This window comes from Sebastes umbrosus, chromosome 8 (genome assembly GCF_015220745.1).
Source record: "Sebastes umbrosus isolate fSebUmb1 chromosome 8, fSebUmb1.pri, whole genome shotgun sequence".
Classification (NCBI taxonomy): Eukaryota; Metazoa; Chordata; class Actinopteri; order Perciformes; family Sebastidae; genus Sebastes; species Sebastes umbrosus.
In genome coordinates this window covers 13,781,329-13,803,422 of record NC_051276.1, presented here as the reverse complement: position 1 = coordinate 13,803,422, position 22,094 = coordinate 13,781,329, and the positions used below count along the sequence as shown (strand labels likewise).

Below are 22,094 nucleotides of genomic sequence, written 5' to 3'. Positions count from 1 at the left end.
CAAGGATTTAGCTAGTGCCGTCGGAAAAAAGGCTTCCTGTCCAGGGATTTAATTTAATTTACTGCCAAACCAGTAATTAAATAATTTCTTACACTGCGCTGTAATTTTTATTCTTGTATTATTTACCTGTCTTATTCTATTTATCTTGTTTTTATTCTCTATTCTCTTGGATTTTTTATTTTTAATGTTTTTAAATTGTATTTAAATGTCCTTTTATAATGTGTTTCTTTTGCACCTTGTCTTTTTGATGTGTTATGTAAATCACTTTGTATTGCCTTGTTGCTGGAATGTGATATACAAAACGTGCCTTGCCTAATTGTAGTATTCTACCTAGATAAGTATATTTAATAGCCGTCAAAGTTAACGCGATAATAACACGTTAACACAAATTAGTTTTAACTTCTTTAATGCACTACTGCAACTGATTTCGGAGGTTGTAGCGGGCTCAGTTTTAAAGCTAGAGTGAAGATAGGAGAGCGATGTAGGAGGCTAAATAACGCTCCAAACTTACGATACATTTTGGTGAGGAAAAACTGGTATCCAAGGCCATTTGACCTCAAGATCTTTGAATGAAAATGGGTTCTATGGGTACCCACGAGTCTCCCCTTTACAGACATGCCCACTTTATGATAATCACATGCAATTTGGGGCACCAACAAAACAATCAGTTTTTCACGATTTATAGATTGTTTCTCCAATTTCCCAATAAACAGTCTTAGATATGGACAAAGATTACTTTTTCATTGTTCTGGTCTAGGAAGCCAAGTCCTTTTGTTTCCATGGAAATGCATAATCAAATCTGTGAAAAATCTAAAAATGTGATTTGGTCTTTATTTGACGCACACAAGATATAACACTCTCTCCACTATATAACAATAATACTGAAAGCTTGTGTGGAATCCAGAGATGAGCTTACTATCAGAACCCCGTATCTCCTCTCTGAGCTCACTCACTGTTTATAACCGCTCGCCTTCACAGTGGAAAATATTCCTCCCTGCCTACCAGCCAACCAGACAGACAGACAAACACACTGGGAGACAGACAGCTCAGAACAAACCATTGTCCGTCCCTAAGAGAGATAAACTGAGAGAAATCTGGCTTCAGCCGCACAGAGACATGAACACACACACACACACACACTATTGCTTAATGTGTGAGTCAAGTCTGGGTCAATCAAAGAGCGGCATTTTAAAAGCCAAGTGTAATGTTGCCTCTGAGACATACAGAGACAATCCACCACTTAAGATCAGCTGCTCTTAATCGTTCCTTCCATCTCCGATTTGGATTTGGATAAACACTCTAAGTTACTGACCTCTCCTACTCTGCAGCACCACTCTCAGGCGCACATTTCCAAATCTAATGAGCACATTCATGCTCCCCAGAGGAAGAATTTTCCCTTCATACCAGACTGTTGACAAACTCTACATTGATCACACCATAACTGGTAAGGCAGTGAGATGAGCAAAAATAATCAGTGTGTTGTTTAATCAAATACCATGAAACTGTGGGTTGTGGAAACTACTACAACATCTGGGAACACTGGCAGGTCTTTATAGAAATGTTTTTCCCTGTCCAACACTGCAGTACAATATATATCCACCTATGTCTACTTAGTAGTGTGTTGACACTAGGGCTAACCCCTAAAAGTCAATGACTCAAGTCATCACTCTGCTTACAGACTCCACTCTAATCCTTTATCTCATTCATGCTTTATTTATTCCTTGAAAATATGTGTGAAGTCTTTTAATACAATACACCATTCAAGGTTGATGCAACTGCAATTTCGTTATGCTTATAATGACAATTAGAGCTGCAATGATTAGTTGTCAATTATTAAATTAACGCCAACTATTTTGATAGTTGATTAATCGGTTTGAGTAGTTTTCTGAGAATAAAAAGTCAAATTCTCTGATCCCAGCATCTTAAATGTGAATATTTGCTGGTTTCTTTACTCCTCTATGACAATAAACTGAATACCTTTGAGTTGTGGACCAAACAAGACATTTGAGGACGTCATCTTGGGCTTTGGGAAACACTGATTGACCTTTTTCAACATTTTATAGACCAAACAACTAATCAATTAATCAAGAATATAATCGACAGTTGCAGCCCTAATGACAATAGAGTTCTAGCCTATGCTTGATTGATTATCTATTGCGTCAGTTGACTCATTTCTGCTCTCTGTTTTGACGCTCTCAGCTCTGGTGTGACTACTAGTGAATTTGGCTAAACTACTTTTGAACCAGACGCTGGGACGACCTCCTCTGCTGCCGTTAAGTGTGACTGATTTTTTGGCAGCCAGCGCTGCCAGCAGCCCGACAGGAGGGACGCTTCAGCCCTAGTTGACACTGAAAGAATGACAAACATGCTTAAAGTTACTCAAAGATGGTACGGTTGCTAAGGTTTTCAGTGCAGTGTTGATGGACACTAATTTTCCCCACAGTACAATGCATTACGGAAATGGAGCAGCTACTTGCAGCTGGAAAAATTAAAACAAATTGCGCGCAGCGGTGAGCCAGCTCCAGGAACATCTTGGAAAACAAAAAAATGAATTATTAAACCTTTGGAAGAGTATTTTGCTTTCTGGTTTTGGCAGTATTGGCATTAGCTTTCCACAGTTGCGGTGTTATTGACGTCTATTGGCCCACATCTAGTATCATGCAAAACAGCAAGCTACACATTTTATTTTTTTGTGTGTGTTTGATATTGCTGACAGTCTTCCGACTTGACACTTTGTCATAACTTTTCATAATAGATGTGCCCATTCATTACATCAGCCTCAGTGTCATGACACTGGCTTTAGTGGATAATGAATTATGCATGAATGGTGTGCTTCCTTTCACTTTTAGGCAAATATGCACCCATAAACCCAGGAGCATAAATAAGACGAAGAAACACATGCACACACACACACACACACAGACAACATTTTGGGTGCACTACCTTCTGTCCCTTTCCAGTGCTTTACTTCCTTCCTCTCTAGCAGACAGCAGTTGTTGACTACAGAAGTTGAAATAAACACAGGATATAAAGAGAAGAAGGTGAAGTAGGGCAACTAAGATCACAGGATGATGGGGAGAAGAAAGTGATGCTGATGAATTGATGAAAGACAAATGAATCACACTTAAACTGAACATCAACCTATGTATAATCAAGTGCTGTAGGGTGTGTGTGTGTGTGTGTGTGTGTGTGTGTGTGTATGTGTACTTGCCACTGCTGCCCATATATCAGTGACCAGAGGCAGAGCTTTAGTATGAGCAGGGTCTCAGGGGGAGATCAAAGCATCTGCTCCATTCAGCAGCACAGACTAAAGCAGGACCAAACATCAATACTATACCCCGCCCCCCACATCACTCTCCCTATACCTCTCCCTCTTTCTCTCTATATGGATATACAGTATAACCTACATCTTCCACTATTTACTCTTCATGCTTTATTCCACTCAAGGTATAACCTCATTTTCACATTATCTTCTCTCTCCATCTGCCTTAATGTCATTCATCTTTAATTTGACTTGCAATGATAGGCTAACCATTAATGATGCGTAAGATTTACTTTTTATATTGTTACAACAGTTTTAACAAATACACCTATGCAGGCTACCATATGACACCATAGGGAACTACATGACAGTGATTGACACTTGAAATACAAAAATAATGTAGAAAAATCACATCTCTTGCAGTTGCAACCTATTATTTCTTTTTTTACTGACATTTACAAACCAACTAGAATCCCACCACATTAGTGCTATAGTCTAGCATACCTACAATAATTACACAGCGTTGGACTTCATCACTGAATTGTGTGATAAAAGTGTTAAAGCACCTTTGAAAAGACAGCTGGTAACCTCTGAATGTGACCAAAACAAACTACAGAAGGAAGAGAAAACATTCCCCGTGGGTTAGCAGGTGTTTACTCACCGTGTCGACGAGCAGTGTCTCTGTACTAGCCTGTCTGTCCTCTCCGGTGTCCTGGGACAATTTACAGATTATTACACTTCCGCGGCCACTTAATGAGCTCTTTGTGTGATAGGTCCGTCAGTAATGAAGCTACGTCATCACGCAATTACGCACTCAACGTGAGAGAGTGGGTTCAACATGTTCTCCTGATTGCAAACGTCTATTTGCCTGTAAACGCACTTATTACAACAGAAGTTATTACACAGCTGCAGTGTGACCGTGTTAAAGTGGCAGTAGGCAGAATGTTTTTGGCATCATTGGGAATAAATTCCATAATAACCTTGCCATAATAACCAGCACATTGTAATTCAAGTGCTCTGAAAGACTATAATAATAATAATAATAATAAACTTTATTTATATAGCACTTTTCTAAACAAGGTTACAAAGTACTTTTCAGAAAAAAAACAAAAAAAAATATAAATCAGCAAAAAATAAAATACAATCAACAACAACAATCATACAAACAAGAAACATCTGGGGGTTAAATACAATTTAGAAAACAGAATAAAATGGCAAGAGAGGGATGATAAAAGCCAGCATCATATCAATCACTCAAAAACGCTTTCCTATAAAAGAAAGTTTTTAGAAAGGACTTAAAAGATGGTAATGAAGTGGATAACAAGACTTCTACACCTCATCATGGCTCTGTTTTCAGGCTCCCGGGTCACAAACTTTCTCATTTTACAGCAAAACAGTACACTACAAGATGTTTCTGAAAACATTTGAGGCGAGAAATAGGCATTACAGTAACAGAATATTGATTCATAATTTGATCAGCGCTGCCTAGTTTGACTGTTTGATCGGAGTTTGCGAGTGATTGACAGCTGCTCAGAGCCGGCAGACTCCAGCTCGGCCCTGATTGGTTGTTTTCCTCCGGTCTGTGAAATCTTGCAGATGCTATTAGGAGCACCGGAAGACACAGAGGCACATGATTTTTAAATGTAATCTTACACTATGCAAAATCTCTTTTAGGCCTAATTCATTTATAAATATCCCCAGCAGGATATTCCAGATCTACTGTGTGGTAGCCTACATATTAAACCTCAGACCGGAGAGTGTGCTCGTATGCATGCATGGGCGGGTCGGTCAAATACAACACCACTCTGCACACTGGCATTATGGGCTTGTAGTAATAAAAGTGGCCCGCATCCGTCCACATAAAGGCAGAGCAGTGTCCTGCCAGGTGACTAGAGGCCAGTTCTGCTAGTTAGCTGGTTATTATGGATCTCCAGTTTCAGTTGGGAGCAGCCTTGGTTTCACTGCACATGCTTCTGCTTCCCTGCATGGTGATGTAATCTCTCTCTTAGACACAGACACACATACAGTCATGCACATCTCGTCTGTCATAAAGTTGTTGGTGTGAGGACAGAAAAGCACTGAGATGATCATGTTGTTTGATCGGATGGCAGCCTTTTCGTCCATCATCTTATAGTTGATCATCAGTCTCTTAAACATCAGCTGTGATTTATCAGCTAGATTTTTCATAAGATACATTATATAAGAACATTTTCAAACTCTGATCCAAATAAGTAATACTATACATGTAAGATACTGTATGATAACATCTTCCAACTTCTCTACAATGTAAAATTCAGTTGTCTGAATGTTTGGGGTGACAGGTGCCTTTAATGAGGAACACACATTATTATCTTAGTCAACTACATAAGTCTGAGTTAATGTGACATTTTGCTCTTTTCTTTTACTTCCTAAATCTAAAAATGACTTCACTGTTTGAAATGTTATTGAAATAAAGAAAGAAAAAAGCTGCACCATCTTCCTCACTGGGTGAAATCACATCCTTCGGAAATATAATTCACTACATCCCTCTAGTGGTCATTTACTGTCATTACATATAAAATAACCAACTCCATAATTAATACTGCTCATTCATTGTATGAAATACAGGAATGAAACTAAGTACCTTTACTCAAGTATTGTACTTAAGTGCAAACTCAAGGTACTTGTAATACTGTATTTGAGTATTTCCAATTTATACAACTACTTCTACACCCCCCCCCCACCTAAATATTGTACTCTTTACTCCACTACATTTGTCTGACTGCTATAGTTACTTTTCATACACTTCCTGACCAGTGAAAATCATGTATCTCCAAATTTGTTGATTTTTTACTTCCGTGATAAACTGAAGGATCAAGTGTTTATAAAGAAAATCTGAAATCCAGTGAAACCGAGGGAGGAGGAAGAGAGATTCATTAAGTCAAAGGTCACACTGTAGCCCCCACAACACCACTAACAGTACTCCTCCCATGTTGCCTCTCTATTATCTGTTTAATTTAACATAATAATAAATAATCGTATAAACAAAAATAACACAGCACTTAATATAATTTATATCATAAATAAGTATGCAAGTGACCTTGGCCATGTGAGGAGTTTTTTACTCTTCCTTGCTCGTCCATATGGCAGTTACAGCCTCACCAACTGTCATTCACTAATGACGGTTCACTGCACATTCAACTTCAGCCTCACAAGTTAGAAATATGCTTTCATACCTTCATATTCTCCCTCATATTGCAATTCTGCTAAACAGCTAAATGAAGATAGTAATGCAGAGATACATCAAAATCAAACAGTTTGATGATGATTCATATTTTTCCTCTAATGACTTGTGGTGCAGACCTAAAACTATATACATAGAGCAACATACTGCTATAATATATTAATATTACTGTATGTCATTAATCATGCAAACAAAATGGTTTTGGCTGATTTGTGTTTTCTGCATGAAGAGAAAAGAACTGCAACATTATTTTTAGTGATCAAGAAGAGTCCAATATGTTCTTGTACACAAATATTGTATTTATTGTCAATTGTGCTACACTCGGACTGTCACTGAATTGTTTGATGTGGACTGGCTGTAATTTAACCACAGTTTGCCATAGCCTGAATCTCTTTCATTCATGTTTTGCATTTTTCTTTTCTTTTGTAAAGCACTTTGAGATACAGCTCTTGTATGAAAAGTGCTCTATAAATACAGTTATTATTATTTATTATTATTAAAGTGTTGTCATTGGACATAATCTGGGGTTTTGCTGTCAGTAAAATATCAGAGTCATCATGTGTGCTCTTCTCAGATTGATGAAACGGTGACAAAAGGTGGATTCAGAGTGTTTAATGAGCACATGAACTAACATGAAAAAGCACTACTCCAACATTACCTCACCATCGTTGCCCCATAGTGTTTGCAGGTATAAAACCAACAGACGCACAAGTATCAAATGTTAAAACGCAGATGATACAGACATTACACCAAAGGTTGATCACAGACGTGATCAAGAGCTACTTTTTTTTTTTACTTGTAGTTATTCTCTTACTGGAATGATAACACTAATGGAAGGAATAATGAGCCAGTTAAGAGCAGGAGGAGTTGCCGTTCATTGACGGGAGTGATTCTGTTATCTGTCTAAAAAGAAAGGATTTTTAAAAAATGCAATAAATTAGCCATCCAAAAATGATAATAATAGATTGAATAAAGTCTTCAGTAAACATCTTTGGTCATGTGTACTGTATATAAATCATGTTACTGGTGCTTCCTTCCTATAATGGGATTTTGAATCACACACTCACTCAGATCACTGGCAACAACAACTGTAGTATTCACAAGCAACAGAAATAGTACAATGATGTTTTTTTATATGAATAGGAAGAGTTTAAGGGAACAGTGGAGCTTTTGTTACAAAGCAGTGTCCACACAATGAGTAAGACATATTAAAGTCACCACAAGGAACAGTTTAAAAGACACATTTGACTCTCACTCTTTTAACAGCCACACATTTTCATTGTCTCCTTGCCAATGGAAAGTTGGAGAGGTCCACGCTGCCTAAAGGAACTACTACACAAGACAAGAATTTAACATATTTACTTTGTACAGTATACTATGAAAACATCCTCACAACTTAAAGTTATTGCTTTGCTTTCCAAGTTATTACAGCAATTTTTGTGTGATATGAGGACTAAAAATCAACAAAAATCTTCTTTTGTTCATGTTTTCTCCTTTTCCCATTAAAGGTTAACTTCGGTATTTTTCAACCTGGACCCTGTTTTCCCATGTTTTGTGTCTAAGTGACTAATAGGGACAACAACTTTTGAAATTGGTCCAGTATTGAGGGATAACACGGTAACCGGCAGCCGTGAAATGAACTGCGAGGGCAAGTGAGCAGTGTCAGTGGAATGAGTGTAATGTTACTTCCACTAAAAGTGATTTTTTTGCCAATGACCGGCTCAGATTGTTATTATAATTGCCTGACAAGATTATGGAAAGGACCCTACAGAGAAATAAAGCATTTTTCTTACCTGTCTGTTTTGTTATTGTGTCCAAGTCGTGCTCAAGGAGAAGTCTAATTCAAAGACCTCATCCACATTGTTGAAATCCCCTAAATATTCAGCCATGACATTGAAAATCTTTTAGTTAACACTAAGCTACGCTTTCTGTAGTCCAACACAATAAACTCCGCCACCGTTATTCCACCGCTGTCTTCCGGCATCACGTCACCTCACCAGATTTGAGACTGAGTGAGACTCTTTCCATAATGTCAGACACTCATAATAACAATCAAAGCATGTCATGGCAAAACAGCACTTTTAGTGGACGTAAATGATGGTGCCAGCTTGCCCCAATAGGATTACATTACAGCCCGTGAGCGGCTACCGTCTACAGTGCTCTCCCTCAATACTGGACCAATTTCAGAAATTGTTTTTAGTCTGTTAAACACAACTGCCACAACATGGGAAAATATGGTCCAGGTTCAAAAATACAGAAGTTACCCTTTAAGGTGGATATATCATTATTGCTATTAACTAAACTGGTCTAATTTCAGATGCAAAAATCCTCTCTTCAGTCTCCAGCAGATAATCCATGAAGTGTATCTAAATTAACTAAAATAGAAACATTTCAGCTCAAAACTTTACATCACAGTTTCACGGACTTTAGCCTGAATAGCTAAACTAAATCCAATTAATATAATAATAATATATTGGATTTATATAGCGCTTTATATTAATCTCAAAGACGCTTTAACATAGTCGGGGGGAAAACGGTGTGAGACAGACAGACAGGAGACGAACGACAAAAAGCGACATACACAGGAACAATCACATACATACACATGGACTGATGGGTAGGGGGAAGGAGGGGGCTACGGGTAAGCAGATGAGAAAAGATGTGTTTTGAGGCGGGACTGGAATGTGGTGAGGGAATCGGAGTCTCTGATGAGATTGGGGAGTGAGTTCCAGAGCTTGGGAGCTGCCCTGGAGAATGCTCTGTCCCCAAAGCTGCGGAGTTTGGACGTGGGGGTGGAGAGTAAACCAGCCGAGGTGGATCTGAGGGACCGTTGAGGTTGGTAGGGGGAGAGGAGTTCAGAGAGATAGGGGGGTGCAAGTTGGTGGAGGGCTTTGTAGGTGAGGGTCAGGATTTTGTAGGAGATCCGGTGGGAGACGGGGAGCCAGTGAAGGTCTTTCAGGACTGGTGTGATATGATGCCATGATTTGGTGTGGGTGAGGAGTCGGGCAGCTGCATTCTGGACCAGTTGTAATTTATTTATGGAGGTGTTGCTGATGCCATAGAGGAGTGAGTTGCAATAGTCAAGGCGGGGGGAGATGAAGGCGTGGATGAGTTTCTCTGCTGTAGGGGGTGTGAGGGACGGACGGATTTTTGCGATATTGCGAAGGTGGAAGAAGGATATTTTGACCAGTTGGCGGATGTGGGGCTCAAGGGAGAGGGTGGAGTCGAAGATCACGCCAAGGTTACGTGCCTGGGGGGAGGGGGAAACAGAAGTGCCATCGATGTTGAGTGTGAGGTTGTTGGTTTTGGTGAGGGTGGATTTGGAGCCGATGAGGAGGAGTTGTGTTTTGTCGCTGTTGAGTTTTAGAAAGTTCTGTTGCATCCAGGCTTTAATTGCAGAGAGGCAGGAGTTGATGTGGGAGAGCGGTGGGTTGTGAGGGGTGTTGGTGCTGAGATAGATCTGAGTGTCGTCAGCATAGCAGTAGAAGTCCAGGTTGAAGTGGCGTAGGATCTGACCGAGGGGGAATAAGTAGATTATGAACAGGAGTGGACCGAGTACAGAGCCTTGGGGGACACCTTGTGTGACTGTGGATGTGGCAGAGGAGTTGTTGTGAAGGGAGATGAAGTGAGATCTGTTGGTGAGGTATGACTGGAGCCAGCTGAGTGCAGTACCTTCGATACCGATGTCTTGGAGTCTGGTGAGAAGAATGTTGTGACTCACGGTATCGAAGGCTGCACTCAGGTCCAGGAGGATGAGGATGTTGAGGGCTCCGGTGTCAGCAGAGGTGAGGAGGTTATTGAGGACTTGGAGGAGTGCAGTTTCTGTGCTGTGGAGGGGGCGAAAGCCAGATTGGAGGGGTTCAAGCAGGTTGTTGGAATGCAGGTGGGATTGGAGCTGGGTGGAGACGAGGCGTTCGAGGGTTTTGGAGAGGAAGGGGAGGTTGGAGATAGGGCGGTAGTGATTGAGACAGGAGGGGTCCAGACCAGGTTTCTTGAGTGTGGGGGTGACAGCAGCAGTTTTGAAAGCTATGGGGACAGTTCCATGGGACAGTGAGGAGTTGAAGAGGTCGGTGAGGTAGGGGCATAGGACAGGGAGGCAGGACTTCAGCAGGGGGGTTGGGAGGGGGTCCAGGGAGCAGGTGGTGGGTTTGGATGTGCTGATGAGTTTGGCAATGGTTGCTGAGTCAACAGGGTCGAACCGGGAGAGGCGGTGCTGGGGGGGAGGAGTCAGGGGGTCCAGAGGGATGGAGAGAAAAGGGGTCGGTGTGGTTGCTGCTGGGTCAAACACGGGGAGCAGTGAGTTGTTGATGGTGGTGATTTTGTCGCTGAAGAACTGAAGGAATGAGTTACATAGATCGGGTGAGGGGTCAGAGAGGGTGTTGGCACGAGGCTTGAGGAGAGTGTTGACAGTGGAGAAGAGGGTTCGGGGGTTACGGGTGGGGTCATTGATGATGGTGGAGAAGTAGTCAGATTTGGCAGCAGTGATGGCGTCTTTGTAGGTGATGAGGTGAGATTTGTAGGCTTCGAGGTGAACAGTGAGTGATGATTTTCTCCAGAGGCGTTCAAATTGGCGGCCGATCTGTTTGAGTTTTCTGAGGTGGGGTGTGAACCAGGGGGAGGAGGTGTTGAATGAAACAGTTTTGGTTCTCAGGGGGGCCAGTGAATTGAGGGAGGCAGAATTAGTCAAGCTTGGGCCCCAAACTCATGAAAATATGTTGTTACACTTGTCATTTTTGGGGGATCAAACCAAAATATGCTGCAGCCCATGCTGCCCCTCAGGGTGAACCTGTCCCTGCCAACACTGCACATACCAGAGCCGCGTCATATTGTTTCATTTTGCATGCCAACTTCTCTTCTGCAGTCCAGTTGTCTAAGTGAACACAGTGGTATAACTTCACAGGATGAGTCAACAAACACAAACAATGAGTCATTTTGGTGGAGAAAGTCTGCGCCCGTAGCAAAGAAGAAGTTGTGGTCTGTGGTGACAAATTAAGATGAATAATATAGCTTCAGTGGATAAGAGTACAAGAGTAAATATCATCCAGCTGGTCAGGAGAGTAGCTCCACTGCCTCAAAGACTTCTGATGAGAAATTTAGGCTGACAAAAACATTGTTCTCCATCGCCTCAATACTGTCTTCTAAGCAGATGCTGTCATGTTTGATGAGGCTGCTCTCAGATGTGGGACTGATGACGATGATGCGTGGGACACCCTGAGGTGACCTGGGATCAGTGGATGGGATTTTTCCTAAATTCAAGGAATCAAAAGAGTCACTCTTGTAGTGATCACTGAAGCTGCCTTTCTTCTCCTGTGCATCTGACATCTCATTGGTCAGACTCTGGCTGCGCCTCCTGGTAAGAACCAGTAGGGGGAGAGAGGCGACGGTGAGAGAGCTGGAAACCAGTTCATGGTCACAGTTGTTCGATGATTCATTCATGGTAGATGGGTGCTGGCAATGTAAAAAAAAAAAAAAAGTCAGTTTCCTTAATAATTCAAAACACATTTAAGCTGAATTCACATGTTTTTTTATGTTGTGTTTTTCTCACCTTCTCCTCTGAGTGGGTCTTGGTGTTCTTCCGCTCTAATTGTTTCTTATAGGACCGGCTTCTGGAAGATTGTCTGTATGACGACATGCTTCTGAAGGACTCACCTGACTTCCTTCCCAAATGCCCCATCTGTACATCCCTTAATACCTGCAGGACAGAACAGTATTAATGTGAGCTGATCTGAACTAAACTAACAGGAAATAATCAGCATGTAATTTAATTCTGAGAGTAAAACTCACAATGTGGCAAGAAACTAAAGCAACAGAATGGTATTAGAGAATGAATGTTATTTCTTTATAGCAGACCGTTGCTACGTATAACAGACCGTTGCTATGGACTCAGTTCTGATGTCAGACTCTGGCGGACCGTTTTTGTGTCAGATTATTGATTTCTTAAGTAAGTAGCCACGTCAAAAGCAGGATAATGTACAGCTAGCGGGTCATTGTTGTGAAATAAACCAGAGCGGGCATTGTTGTGAAATAATGCCCTACTTGCTGTACATTATCCCCTACATATTAACCTGCAAAGAAACTCCTCAGATTCTGTCACAGCTGTTGACAATAAACATCCATTTCTTGGAGGAACATGGTATAAATGAGTGAATGAACTTTCAAGTCAACCATTTTGTCCCAATGCAGAATTATAAATAAATAAATACATGGGAATGAATGTAACAGAATATTTGAATGAAATCAGGTATTTATTAATTCAAGCAAAGCAGTTCATTCTTAGAGAAGATAGATAACAAGTATGTTTGTTTCTTCACAGCTTGTTGTTGAGAGAGTGTAAAAGTCCCCCAAAAATATTTAGACTAAAAGACAACAGCATTCTTAGAATTAATTTAGATACAAACCCTCTTATAGAACAACAACAACAAAAAAGGATTACCGTGTCAGGGGAAGCTGTAATAAAGTGAGTCCTTGATGCTGTGGACTGTCTGCTGATGATGGAGTCCCTGAAGGAGGACTCACTGATGGACGAGGAGATGCATTCCTTCCGAGGAGTGGGAGACAGAAACCACAGACAGGGAAACTTCTCTGCCAGAGTCATCCTAATAAAGTACAGAACAAAAAAAAGAAAAGCAGGTCATTTTGTTTTACTTTTAAAGTTGGTTATGACTTCCAATAAAAAGATCTAATACACAACGATAAAGAGTGAAGGTAAAACAGAAACACGTTTACCTGTACTTGTTGTGTATGATAGCATAGATGAAAGGGTTGTAGATTGCGGAGGCTTTCGCTATGATTGCAGGGACGGCCTTGGAGTACGGCGACAGGATGTCGGCATGACTGAACGAGACAGAACAACAGCAGTTTGAAAAGACTGCCGTGACAACACCACAACTCGAAGTTCCCTTTATCTTTCTATATTTTGTAACGTAATGAAGGGGCATATTGGGTCAAGGATTAGCCAGAAAGTGCCAGCTGCCACAGAGGGGACGTTCAGTCCATCGGATCGTGTGTGTGTGTGTAAGGCTACCGTTCCCCTGTGAATAAGCAGGCACAAGATGTGATTTCAAAGTTACATAACTACACCTCATCCTAGTGTATGTCCCAGGAGAGACTATGTGTGATGGGTTGGATAAGCAGAGGACTTATGAGCAACTTCACCGTCTGGTGTATGTCACTCCTGCAGTGTACTTGGCCTCTAGCTCACCCAACGTTATATAATGACACATTCAATGCCATTTTGGGGAGATTTTTATTCAAGTTTCCAGCACACCATCCATACTCTAAGTCAGAGTGTAGCAGTCACCTGGAACTTTAGTATTACTGCTATGCTACTGTATATCAGCTGAAAGTGGGTTTCCTCAATGTAGCTGGGCCTCATTCAATTCTTTATACGCAACTAATTAGTTGATGCATCTTGATACATTTTTGGAAGTGCAGGCGAATATAAATATGATTAGATCAAGCATCTCTAGATATATTTATGTTACAGTTTAGATTGTGATTGCTTGAAGAAATTCCAGAAGTTAATAATAGAAAGATGGAGAAGGAAGACAGCGTTAACATTATTTTTGGAATCTTATTTGTTTTGCAGTAAAACATGAAAATCAGTCAGCTCTAACGCAATTCTTTCAAACTGTTTGCTGCTTATTGATAATAAAAAAAATCGATATAAGCCGTCATCTATGATAAAAGAAACCAATGTCCACATTTCTTTAAACATACGTAATTCACACTTTTGTCCGAAAATTTGTCAGGACCATAGACTGTGTATCAGAAGTGGACGTAGTCACCGTGACGTCAACCATTGGTTTGTGGACTAAGCTTCAAGTTCAGCATGAGAGGGTGGAGCTAAGACCGAGCGCAACCGAACGCTGAATAAGACATTTTTAGGTGACCAAATTAACTTTCATTAACTGAAAACACGGACAACCCCCAGACAGGAAAACGCCGTGGTAGCGACCTGTCAATCACTAGGTAGCCACACCCCAAAGCATACCCTGCTTTATGTTCTATTTGACTCTAAATGGGACCACAATTGACTAAATGAACATCATGCTGTATTGAAGAAGACTTGAAACCAGCGATTGAGACCATAAACTCAAGTTTACAATGTGTACTCAGTTAATAAATCAAGTGAGAAGTAGGGTCATTTTCTCATAGACTTCTATACAATCAGACTTCTTTTTGAAACCAGAGGAGTCGCCCCCTGCTGGCTATTAGAAAGAATGCAAGTTTAATACACTTTGGCTTCACTTTTCAGTTGCCCACTGGTCAGGACCCTAGTGGAGACTTGAAAATTCATTTAAAACTTGGTATAATGTCCATTTAAACCTGCAATACTGTATGTAGCACAGCAGAAACATTCTTCTGTTCAAACAACATCATGTGCTGCTGTAGTACTGCCACAACAGCTTTTCCATGCAAAATTTATTGAGCAACATGTTTAGCATGTTAACATGCGGAGCACACTACACACTGTGCCACTGGGGGACTCAAGGGCAATCAGATCTTACATGTATAACAAAGTAACTGGTTGGAATCAAACATAGCAGGGATGCTGTTATAGATGGAACATGCATAAGATAAAGAATATTATCTAGAAATGTAAAAACACACTAAAACCATTGCAGCATAAAATTTCTCATCTATGAAAGAAGTCTTACCCGGCCCAGGAAATCAGTGTGACACAGGCGTATGGTGACCAGGAGAGGACATAAACCACAATGACGACAAAGGCGATCTTTGCCAACTTCCACTCACTCCTCATGGACTTCTGCTTGATCAGGGTGGACTTCCTCACCTGAGTGCCCAGACGCTCCACCTCTCTGTAGGTGGAGCAGTTCAAGAGAGAGAAAACTAATTTCAGGTTATTAATGTCATACTGGACAATTAAGCTAATGTTCTTTTTTATTTTATTTAAATAGACCAATCTCTGCATGGCCAATAAAGAAATGATTGAAGCTAAAAAAGAAGCCTTATTATTATATTCACTTTTAGGGACAGTAGTTGGGGATTTGTAAGGATATGGGCATATTAATATGTGTGTACATGAATTGTACACATGCATTTCTTCCTTTGAGCAATCACGTTTGTCTGAGACAGATTAGACACAGTTTCCACAGCTACCTACCGTATGTGTATGAAATACAAATGTACCTAAAGTTTACTGTAAAGTTTAATGCAGTATACTGCATTTTTTTGTAACAAAATAAAAGTCCTTTTCACGCACAGCAAAAAGAAGAAAGCAAATCAAAAATAGATTTCTGGATCACTTAACAGTGGTATTTTTGAATTCTTGGACAGTTATTGAAACTCATATATATTGCATGTATCTCCACCTAAAAACTTAATACCCTCTGATATAAGAGTTACTGTACCTTCCAGTCGTCCGTACAGCCAGAAACATAAAGAGATAGCAGTAGAAGATGATTCCCAGTGGAATGAAGAAAACAAAACAGCACAGCATCATCGTGTAGCTCCTGTTGGCCAACGTGTACGTGACATAATCCCATGTACAAGATGTCATCAGGCCCTCTGGGATATAGGAGCCTAGAAGGGTGAAGTAAATAACAGGTAAAACATAATGGTTCTGCATATTGTTTGACATTAAGACTTCTTGTTTTGATGTGATGTCTGTTGAACAGTAGATTAAGATCACAGGTGAGCTGCGTAACTGCAGGTGGATCTGTTATCAGTCTTTTTACAGCACAGGCCATATTGCCTGTTTCTGTTAGACTCTCAATCAGGGTGTATTCATGTGCTTCAGTTGTGTGATGAGTGAATGAGGATGGTAGGAAAGGACATCCAGGTAGAAGGAACTCACTCCAGCCAATCAGAGGAGCCAGACTCCAGGCCAAAGAGTAAAGCCAGACCATGAGGATGGCCAGGGAGGTTCTGCGTTTGGAGCCCCAGTGAACGGACTGCAGAGGCTTAGTGATGACCAGGTAGCGGTCGATAGAGATGGCCAGCAGGGTGATCATGGAGGTGATGCCAAACAAGGCGCCACAGAAAGCATACAGCTTACAGCCTGCAGAGAAGGAACACATACAAATGCATAAATGTCTCAACATGAGCAGAGTGCTATTTTATCTAATGTGTTTTTTGGAAAACAAAGAAGAGTGTTACCCATCTCTCCAAACACCCATTCCTTGTAGAGACAGTTGATGAAGAAGATGGGGGATTGTGTGAAAGCCATGAGGAAGTCACTGATCGCCAGGTTCATGATGAAGTAGTTAGGCAGGTTACGGAGTTTCTTGTTACTACACACACAGGAAGGGAGGTGTTATGGTCAGTGTGAACAATATACACGCTTTGCCTTGTGTTGCTAGATCAGATTGACAGTTTCCAGCCCAATCATAATTTAAAACCTGCCCAATTCAATAAACACCAGCACAAATCATAACCTTGCCAGAAACCTATGTTAAACTGGGAAACTATGACATGCGCAATAGAAAACACATCATAGGCATACAAAGCTTCATATCTGCATCAAGTAACCCAAGATAAAATGTTAGATAAATAGGCTATCGTAACCCAAAAAGATGCAGTCAGAGAATCAAATACAACTTCCCTCCGTTGTCCCTAACAACGATTGAATACAACTCATGTCAATCAAATATTTCTCAAGTTAAATGAGTCAATAATACGAGTGAGTGGACACAACGAAGTTTACTGAATTTTGTATCTGTGTTTTTGACTATAAATTAACAGCTTGTTTAGCAATATTTGCAAAACGCTGCCAAATGTTGGCAAAAGCAGCCCAAATTTCATCTACCTGCCCAATGCTGTTTTTTCCCAGCCGAACTTAATCAAAAGTAGCCCAATTGGGTAGAAACTAGCCGAATCTGGTTTTGCCCTTTATTTGCTTTGATTAGTCAACATCTGAGCTTTTGTTGTTTTTTTTTGTTGTTTTTTTGTATTATTATTATTAGTAATAATATATTTAGTTTTAATTAGTGATGGGTAGGGGAGGAATCTGTTGGTATATTATATAGCCGACTGGTGTGATGATTGTTCCTCTGAGCCACTGTATCACTAGGTGTATAGCCAATGAATGATTATATACTGTGTTCATTTGATAAGCATGTTCTGAGGCTTGTTTCTTTTTGTTGTAGAGATTTTGATCAAGATGTTAAAGAGCTAACGGACGGCATCAGTTAGCTTCTCTCTTGGTCGTATGTTGTACCAAATGTCTGTCAGTCATGCTTTTTTAAGGGGAAGGAAAAGGGTCTTATGAGTTCAGTAGCACAGTTGTATCTCTCAGTATTTGAATGCATAACTCAATAAACACGGTAGTGTTTAACTTGGTAGCATGAATCAGGAATAAGCTTTTAGCCGAACTGGTCAACTTTGTGTGAACCACCATTCACAGCAGTTTGATCAAGCAGCATATTGAGCTGCTGTCGGCCTCCGCAGCTCTTCATTGATTAAACTCTGCCTCTGCGTCTGTTGAATTAAAAGTGGTTGCTCTCCGATCGAACTAAAACAATCAGGTTCGAGGTCGTCCTGTGAATAAATTTGTGTCTGCTTTTGAACATTTGTGTATTGAAGTGTTTTTATATCACTGCTGATGTATCTAGTTCTGTGTGTGACCAAGTGTGTGTGCAGGCATACGCATATTACAGCACTCACTTCATTCCTGGAGAGTCATTATATCGGATGACATCTCACTTGAAAGACAATTATCTCCCGCTGTCTCTCTCGCTGTGGTGTGTGTTTGTGTGTGTGTGTGTCGGTGTGTTGGTGCGTTGGTGTGCGTGTGCATGTGTGTGTGAATGAACATCATGTGCATTTCTGATTCAGTAAACACAAATTATAAGCACAACACAATGGATCTAATCTAATCTAATCTATTTAGAGTAATGCAATATAAAAGCTTCTGACAATCCCCAGAACACACACACACACACTTTCTATCTCTGACCCAGTTTCTGTGAACCTGTTAATGTTAGTAGCACAATAAGAGGTCAACAGCAGTCCAAATTACACAACAAATAATACACGTTCTTCCTCTTGACTTCTCAAAGAAAGTTTACAATTTAAGAGTCATTAATCTTGCCGAGTGACATGTGACTATAAATAGACTGTGGGAATTTCCTGATTGATTTGAACTGCTTTGTGAAATTGATTTATGATGGTAAACACACGCACGCACGCACGCACGCACATACATATTTCACCAAAACAACACACAAAAAGGCGAAGTTACATAATATTAAAGATGACACGTTTTTCTATACGGTGAGTACTTCTAGAGCGGCTACGATAAAATTGATTAATCGATTATTTGTCAACTATTAAGTAATCGCCAACTACTTTGATAATCGATTCATCAGTTTGAGTATTTTTTTAAGAAAGTCTAAATTCTCTGATTTCAGCTTCTTAAATGTGAATATTCTCTGTTTTCTTTACTCCTCTATGACAGTAAACTGAATATCTTTGAGTTGTGGACAAAACAAGACATTTGAGGACGTCATCTTGGGCTTTGGGAAACACTGATCGACATTTTTCACTATTTTCTCACATTTTATAGACCAAACAACTAATCGCTTAATTGAGAAAATAATCAGGAGATTAATTGACAATGAAAATAATTGTTAGTTGGAGCCCTAAGTATTTCACATCATCTCTCAAGGATACAGGACAGATTTACTCCAGCAATGACTTCGGCCAGGACACTAAGATGCAAAGATTATGCAAAGATTATTTTACTGGTAATGCCCCTCTTATCCTCTGGAGAGTAAAATACATGACAAATACTGACCCTTACTAGGAAAAACCCTCTCAGCTTTGATTGAGTGGCTTTTGCCTCCTCAATCAGAAATATAAATGCATTTCTACCAATCGAAACCCATAAAAAGAACACAGACTCCCCTCCCCCTTACAGTGCACATCCACACAACTCAGTCCTTCTATCTGTCTCTCCATCTGTGAGTCTATAACGTCAGTGAGTGATTATAACGTCCCCTCAGGACTCTGATTAAAAGAGAGACCCACATTCAAACTGCAAAGAACAGACACACACAATGACTCAAATCACACAAACCCACCTATAGAAGGCGAACATGACCAGCGCGTTGCCAGTGATGCCCAGCGTCCCGATGACAAAGACGAACAAGGCGACGATGTAGTGAGCATGGTCAGGCACATCCACCTTGCTGAAGAAGCTGCTCTGGGTGTGTGCTTTCTCCGGCTCCATGCTCTCAGTGGACCACATGGTTCAAACACCTCATCAGGACCGCCAGCCTGGCAGGACGCAGCGGGTTTAGCAGTTTGTCAACTTTGCTTTGCTTGTGTCTTGCCTCCATAGTAGTATCATTTGCTCAACAGATGCAAGTGTCTCCTTTAGATCGCGCTACATTAAGGTCTAGATTGAGCAAGATTCACTTTACTGAGGGATGCCCTGTTTCTTCCCATCATAAACCATCCATGCAGTACTGCAGGTGATCTCCACTTTGTGAAGATGTGAAATGTCAAGTCCTTCTGGAGTCAAAGCTGGAAGAAAAAGGTTATCTGTACAAAATGTAACCAAGTTGTTAATGTTAATCAGAAAATATCTGTAATAGAATGAAGAATACGTTGGAAAAAAGAACAGTTCCCCCCAGATGCCAGAAGCTGTTCAATCATCTCCAAATGTACCAAATGTTGAAGCAGCTTCCATTCTGTTATTCCCCTCTGGTCTGCAGTTCAACAACTTGTCCTCCAGCTGATTTTTCCAGTTTGATACTTGGGTTATTGAGTTGATAATATGCATCCAGTAGATGAAATCCCCCACTCGTTGCACATTGTCACTGTCCGTCCACTCAGTGTCAGCCTGCAGCCTCTTCACCCGTCACACCAGCTGTGCACCAAGCTCTGAATCAGTGGCCTGTCTCTGATTATCTTGCCAACTGGCACCCCCTAACCTCTCATCTCTCTCTCTCTCTCTATGTGTGTCTCTCTTGCTGTCCCATGTTGCTCTGTGCTGCTCTCTCAGCCCTGCCCCCTTGTCATACTCTCTCTCTCTTTTCCTCAAACACATTGCCTTCCTCGCCTCTCTCTCTCTCTCTCTCTCTCTCTCTCTCTCTCTCTCCCACCCTTCATGTAATATGGCCCAGCCCTGAGCTCTAACCACTTTAACTACGAGATCCTTACATAACAGACATAATGCTCACTAACTCTGCCAGCATTAACAGTCATTTTAGCTCAGACTTTGTAAACTAGACATGCACATTCAATGATGCATGGACGTCACCTTTCAAGTCCATTGATTCCTGCCAGTCTGCAATTCATCACGGCGGTCAATTTAACAGTCTGTGAAACCTCTTGCATGCGTGCGAGCACTCATGCATTTTTCTCTTGTCCAAATGCTGCACACATCTTTGTGCTCACCAACACGCACCGACTTTTAAAGATCACTCATGGAATCACACTAATTGGTCTTCCCACTCCCAACGTTACAGCCGATTCACCACCACAGCTCTGACTCGCAAGGCACACTTCATGATCCAGAACACACACACACACTTCTCTAGCATTTCATTCCTTCCCTTTAGCTGTAGATGCAGTAAAGGTTATTCATGTGCAGAAGGGCCAGCTTTAAGAAAGTCATGCATAGCTCCAAAAAGTTTGCCCCAGAGCCAAAATACCGTAGTGTAGTTATTTTAAATGAGAACTTGTAGTAATACATTCAAGGCCTTACAGAAATCTGTCACTAGGATTGTAGTGTAATTCTGAAACAAATCAAGATAATCAGTAATATCTAAGACGAGTTTGTCACACTCTATGTGCTGTGTTGTTTTGTAGTAATTCTGTAATATGACCATGCAGTGTCCCAATTTAAAGTATATGCACCAACATTGGAAAATAATTCACAACAATAGCTATACATTATCCCGCCTATTACACGGCTGCTTACTTAATAAATCAATAATTTGACACAAAAACGGTCTGCCAGAGTTCGACATCAGAACTGCGCTCATAGCAACGGTCTGTTATACACGGCAACGGTGTGCTATAAAGAAATAACAGACTGTAGAATGCAGTGATTGACTAATCAGAATCGAATATCCAACAAAGATGGAGATTTTAACGTTTTGTTCTACGATATCAAATATGTCAGTAAATATCCCACTCGTGATTTTTGAAGCTTTTACGTGTCTTAAAAAAATACGGTTGCCGACAAGTGGCTAAATAAGACGACTAAACATCATCACTCCAAACACTAGTCCGCCTTTAGCTTAGTGGAGGCGACGTGAAGCCATGCGACCGTGGTGTAGTTTGTTTATAGTCTAACGTTAGCTTTTTACTTCTGGCGATTGTATTTGCACTTGCTGAACAAAACAAGCTGAACAAGTATGTATTACACACATTTTATGCAATAATCCAAAATCCAATGGAATAAATCCCACTGGCTTTTTGTCGAGGGAACCAGGGCAATGCCAACTTCCGGGTTGGCCTACAAAAATACGTCATCCCTGCAGCACTCTATTGTCTACAATAGGAATAATTTTATTAATAATGGTGCTAATGTCATCAGGATCCATTTCGGAAGACGGGGGCATTATAAAGCCCTGTTCTGAGTGATATTCTTATGACTGCCGTAAGGACATCGGAAGGAAACATGCCTCATCC

At 40.8% G+C, this 22,094-nt stretch overlaps 2 protein-coding genes across 2 annotated transcripts in view; both read right to left on the bottom strand.

Moving 5' to 3' along the window:
- pdlim5a (PDZ and LIM domain 5a) overlaps positions 1 to 4,054 on the bottom strand; it is an 85,478-nt gene extending 81,424 nt beyond the window's left edge. Inside the window, exon 1 of the mRNA XM_037778429.1 lies at positions 3,924 to 4,054. The gene's annotated coding sequence lies outside the window, so the exon portion shown is untranslated. The remainder of the gene's footprint in view (positions 1 to 3,923) is intronic.
- Positions 4,055 to 11,168: 7,114 nt separating this feature from the next.
- On the bottom strand, positions 11,169 to 20,402 carry LOC119492448 (melanopsin-A-like). The gene is made up of 9 exons (XM_037776908.1): positions 19,532 to 20,402; positions 16,608 to 16,741; positions 16,306 to 16,509; positions 15,860 to 16,031; positions 15,146 to 15,307; positions 13,212 to 13,319; positions 12,919 to 13,081; positions 12,031 to 12,177; positions 11,169 to 11,933 (listed from the first exon to the last, which is right to left on the bottom strand). The coding sequence occupies exons 1-9, from the start codon at positions 19,696 to 19,698 to the stop codon at positions 11,535 to 11,537; spliced, it is 1,656 nt and encodes a 551-aa protein (XP_037632836.1). The 5' UTR covers positions 19,699 to 20,402; the 3' UTR covers positions 11,169 to 11,534.
- Positions 20,403 to 22,094: the final 1,692 nt, after the last annotated feature.

Excerpts from the sequence above, each read along its gene's own strand:
- LOC119492448 (XM_037776908.1), bottom strand. The coding sequence starts at position 19,698 with ATGTGGTCCACTGAGAGCATGGAGCCGGAGAAAGCACACACCCAGAGC. Across the intron at positions 13,320-15,145 it reads ACACTGATTTCCTGGGCCGG|TCATGCCGACATCCTGTCGC; the intron begins GTAAGACTTCTT and ends TGTCTCGTTCAG. Across the intron at positions 13,082-13,211 it reads ATCATACACAACAAGTACAG|GATGACTCTGGCAGAGAAGT; the intron begins GTAAACGTGTTT and ends GTACTTTATTAG.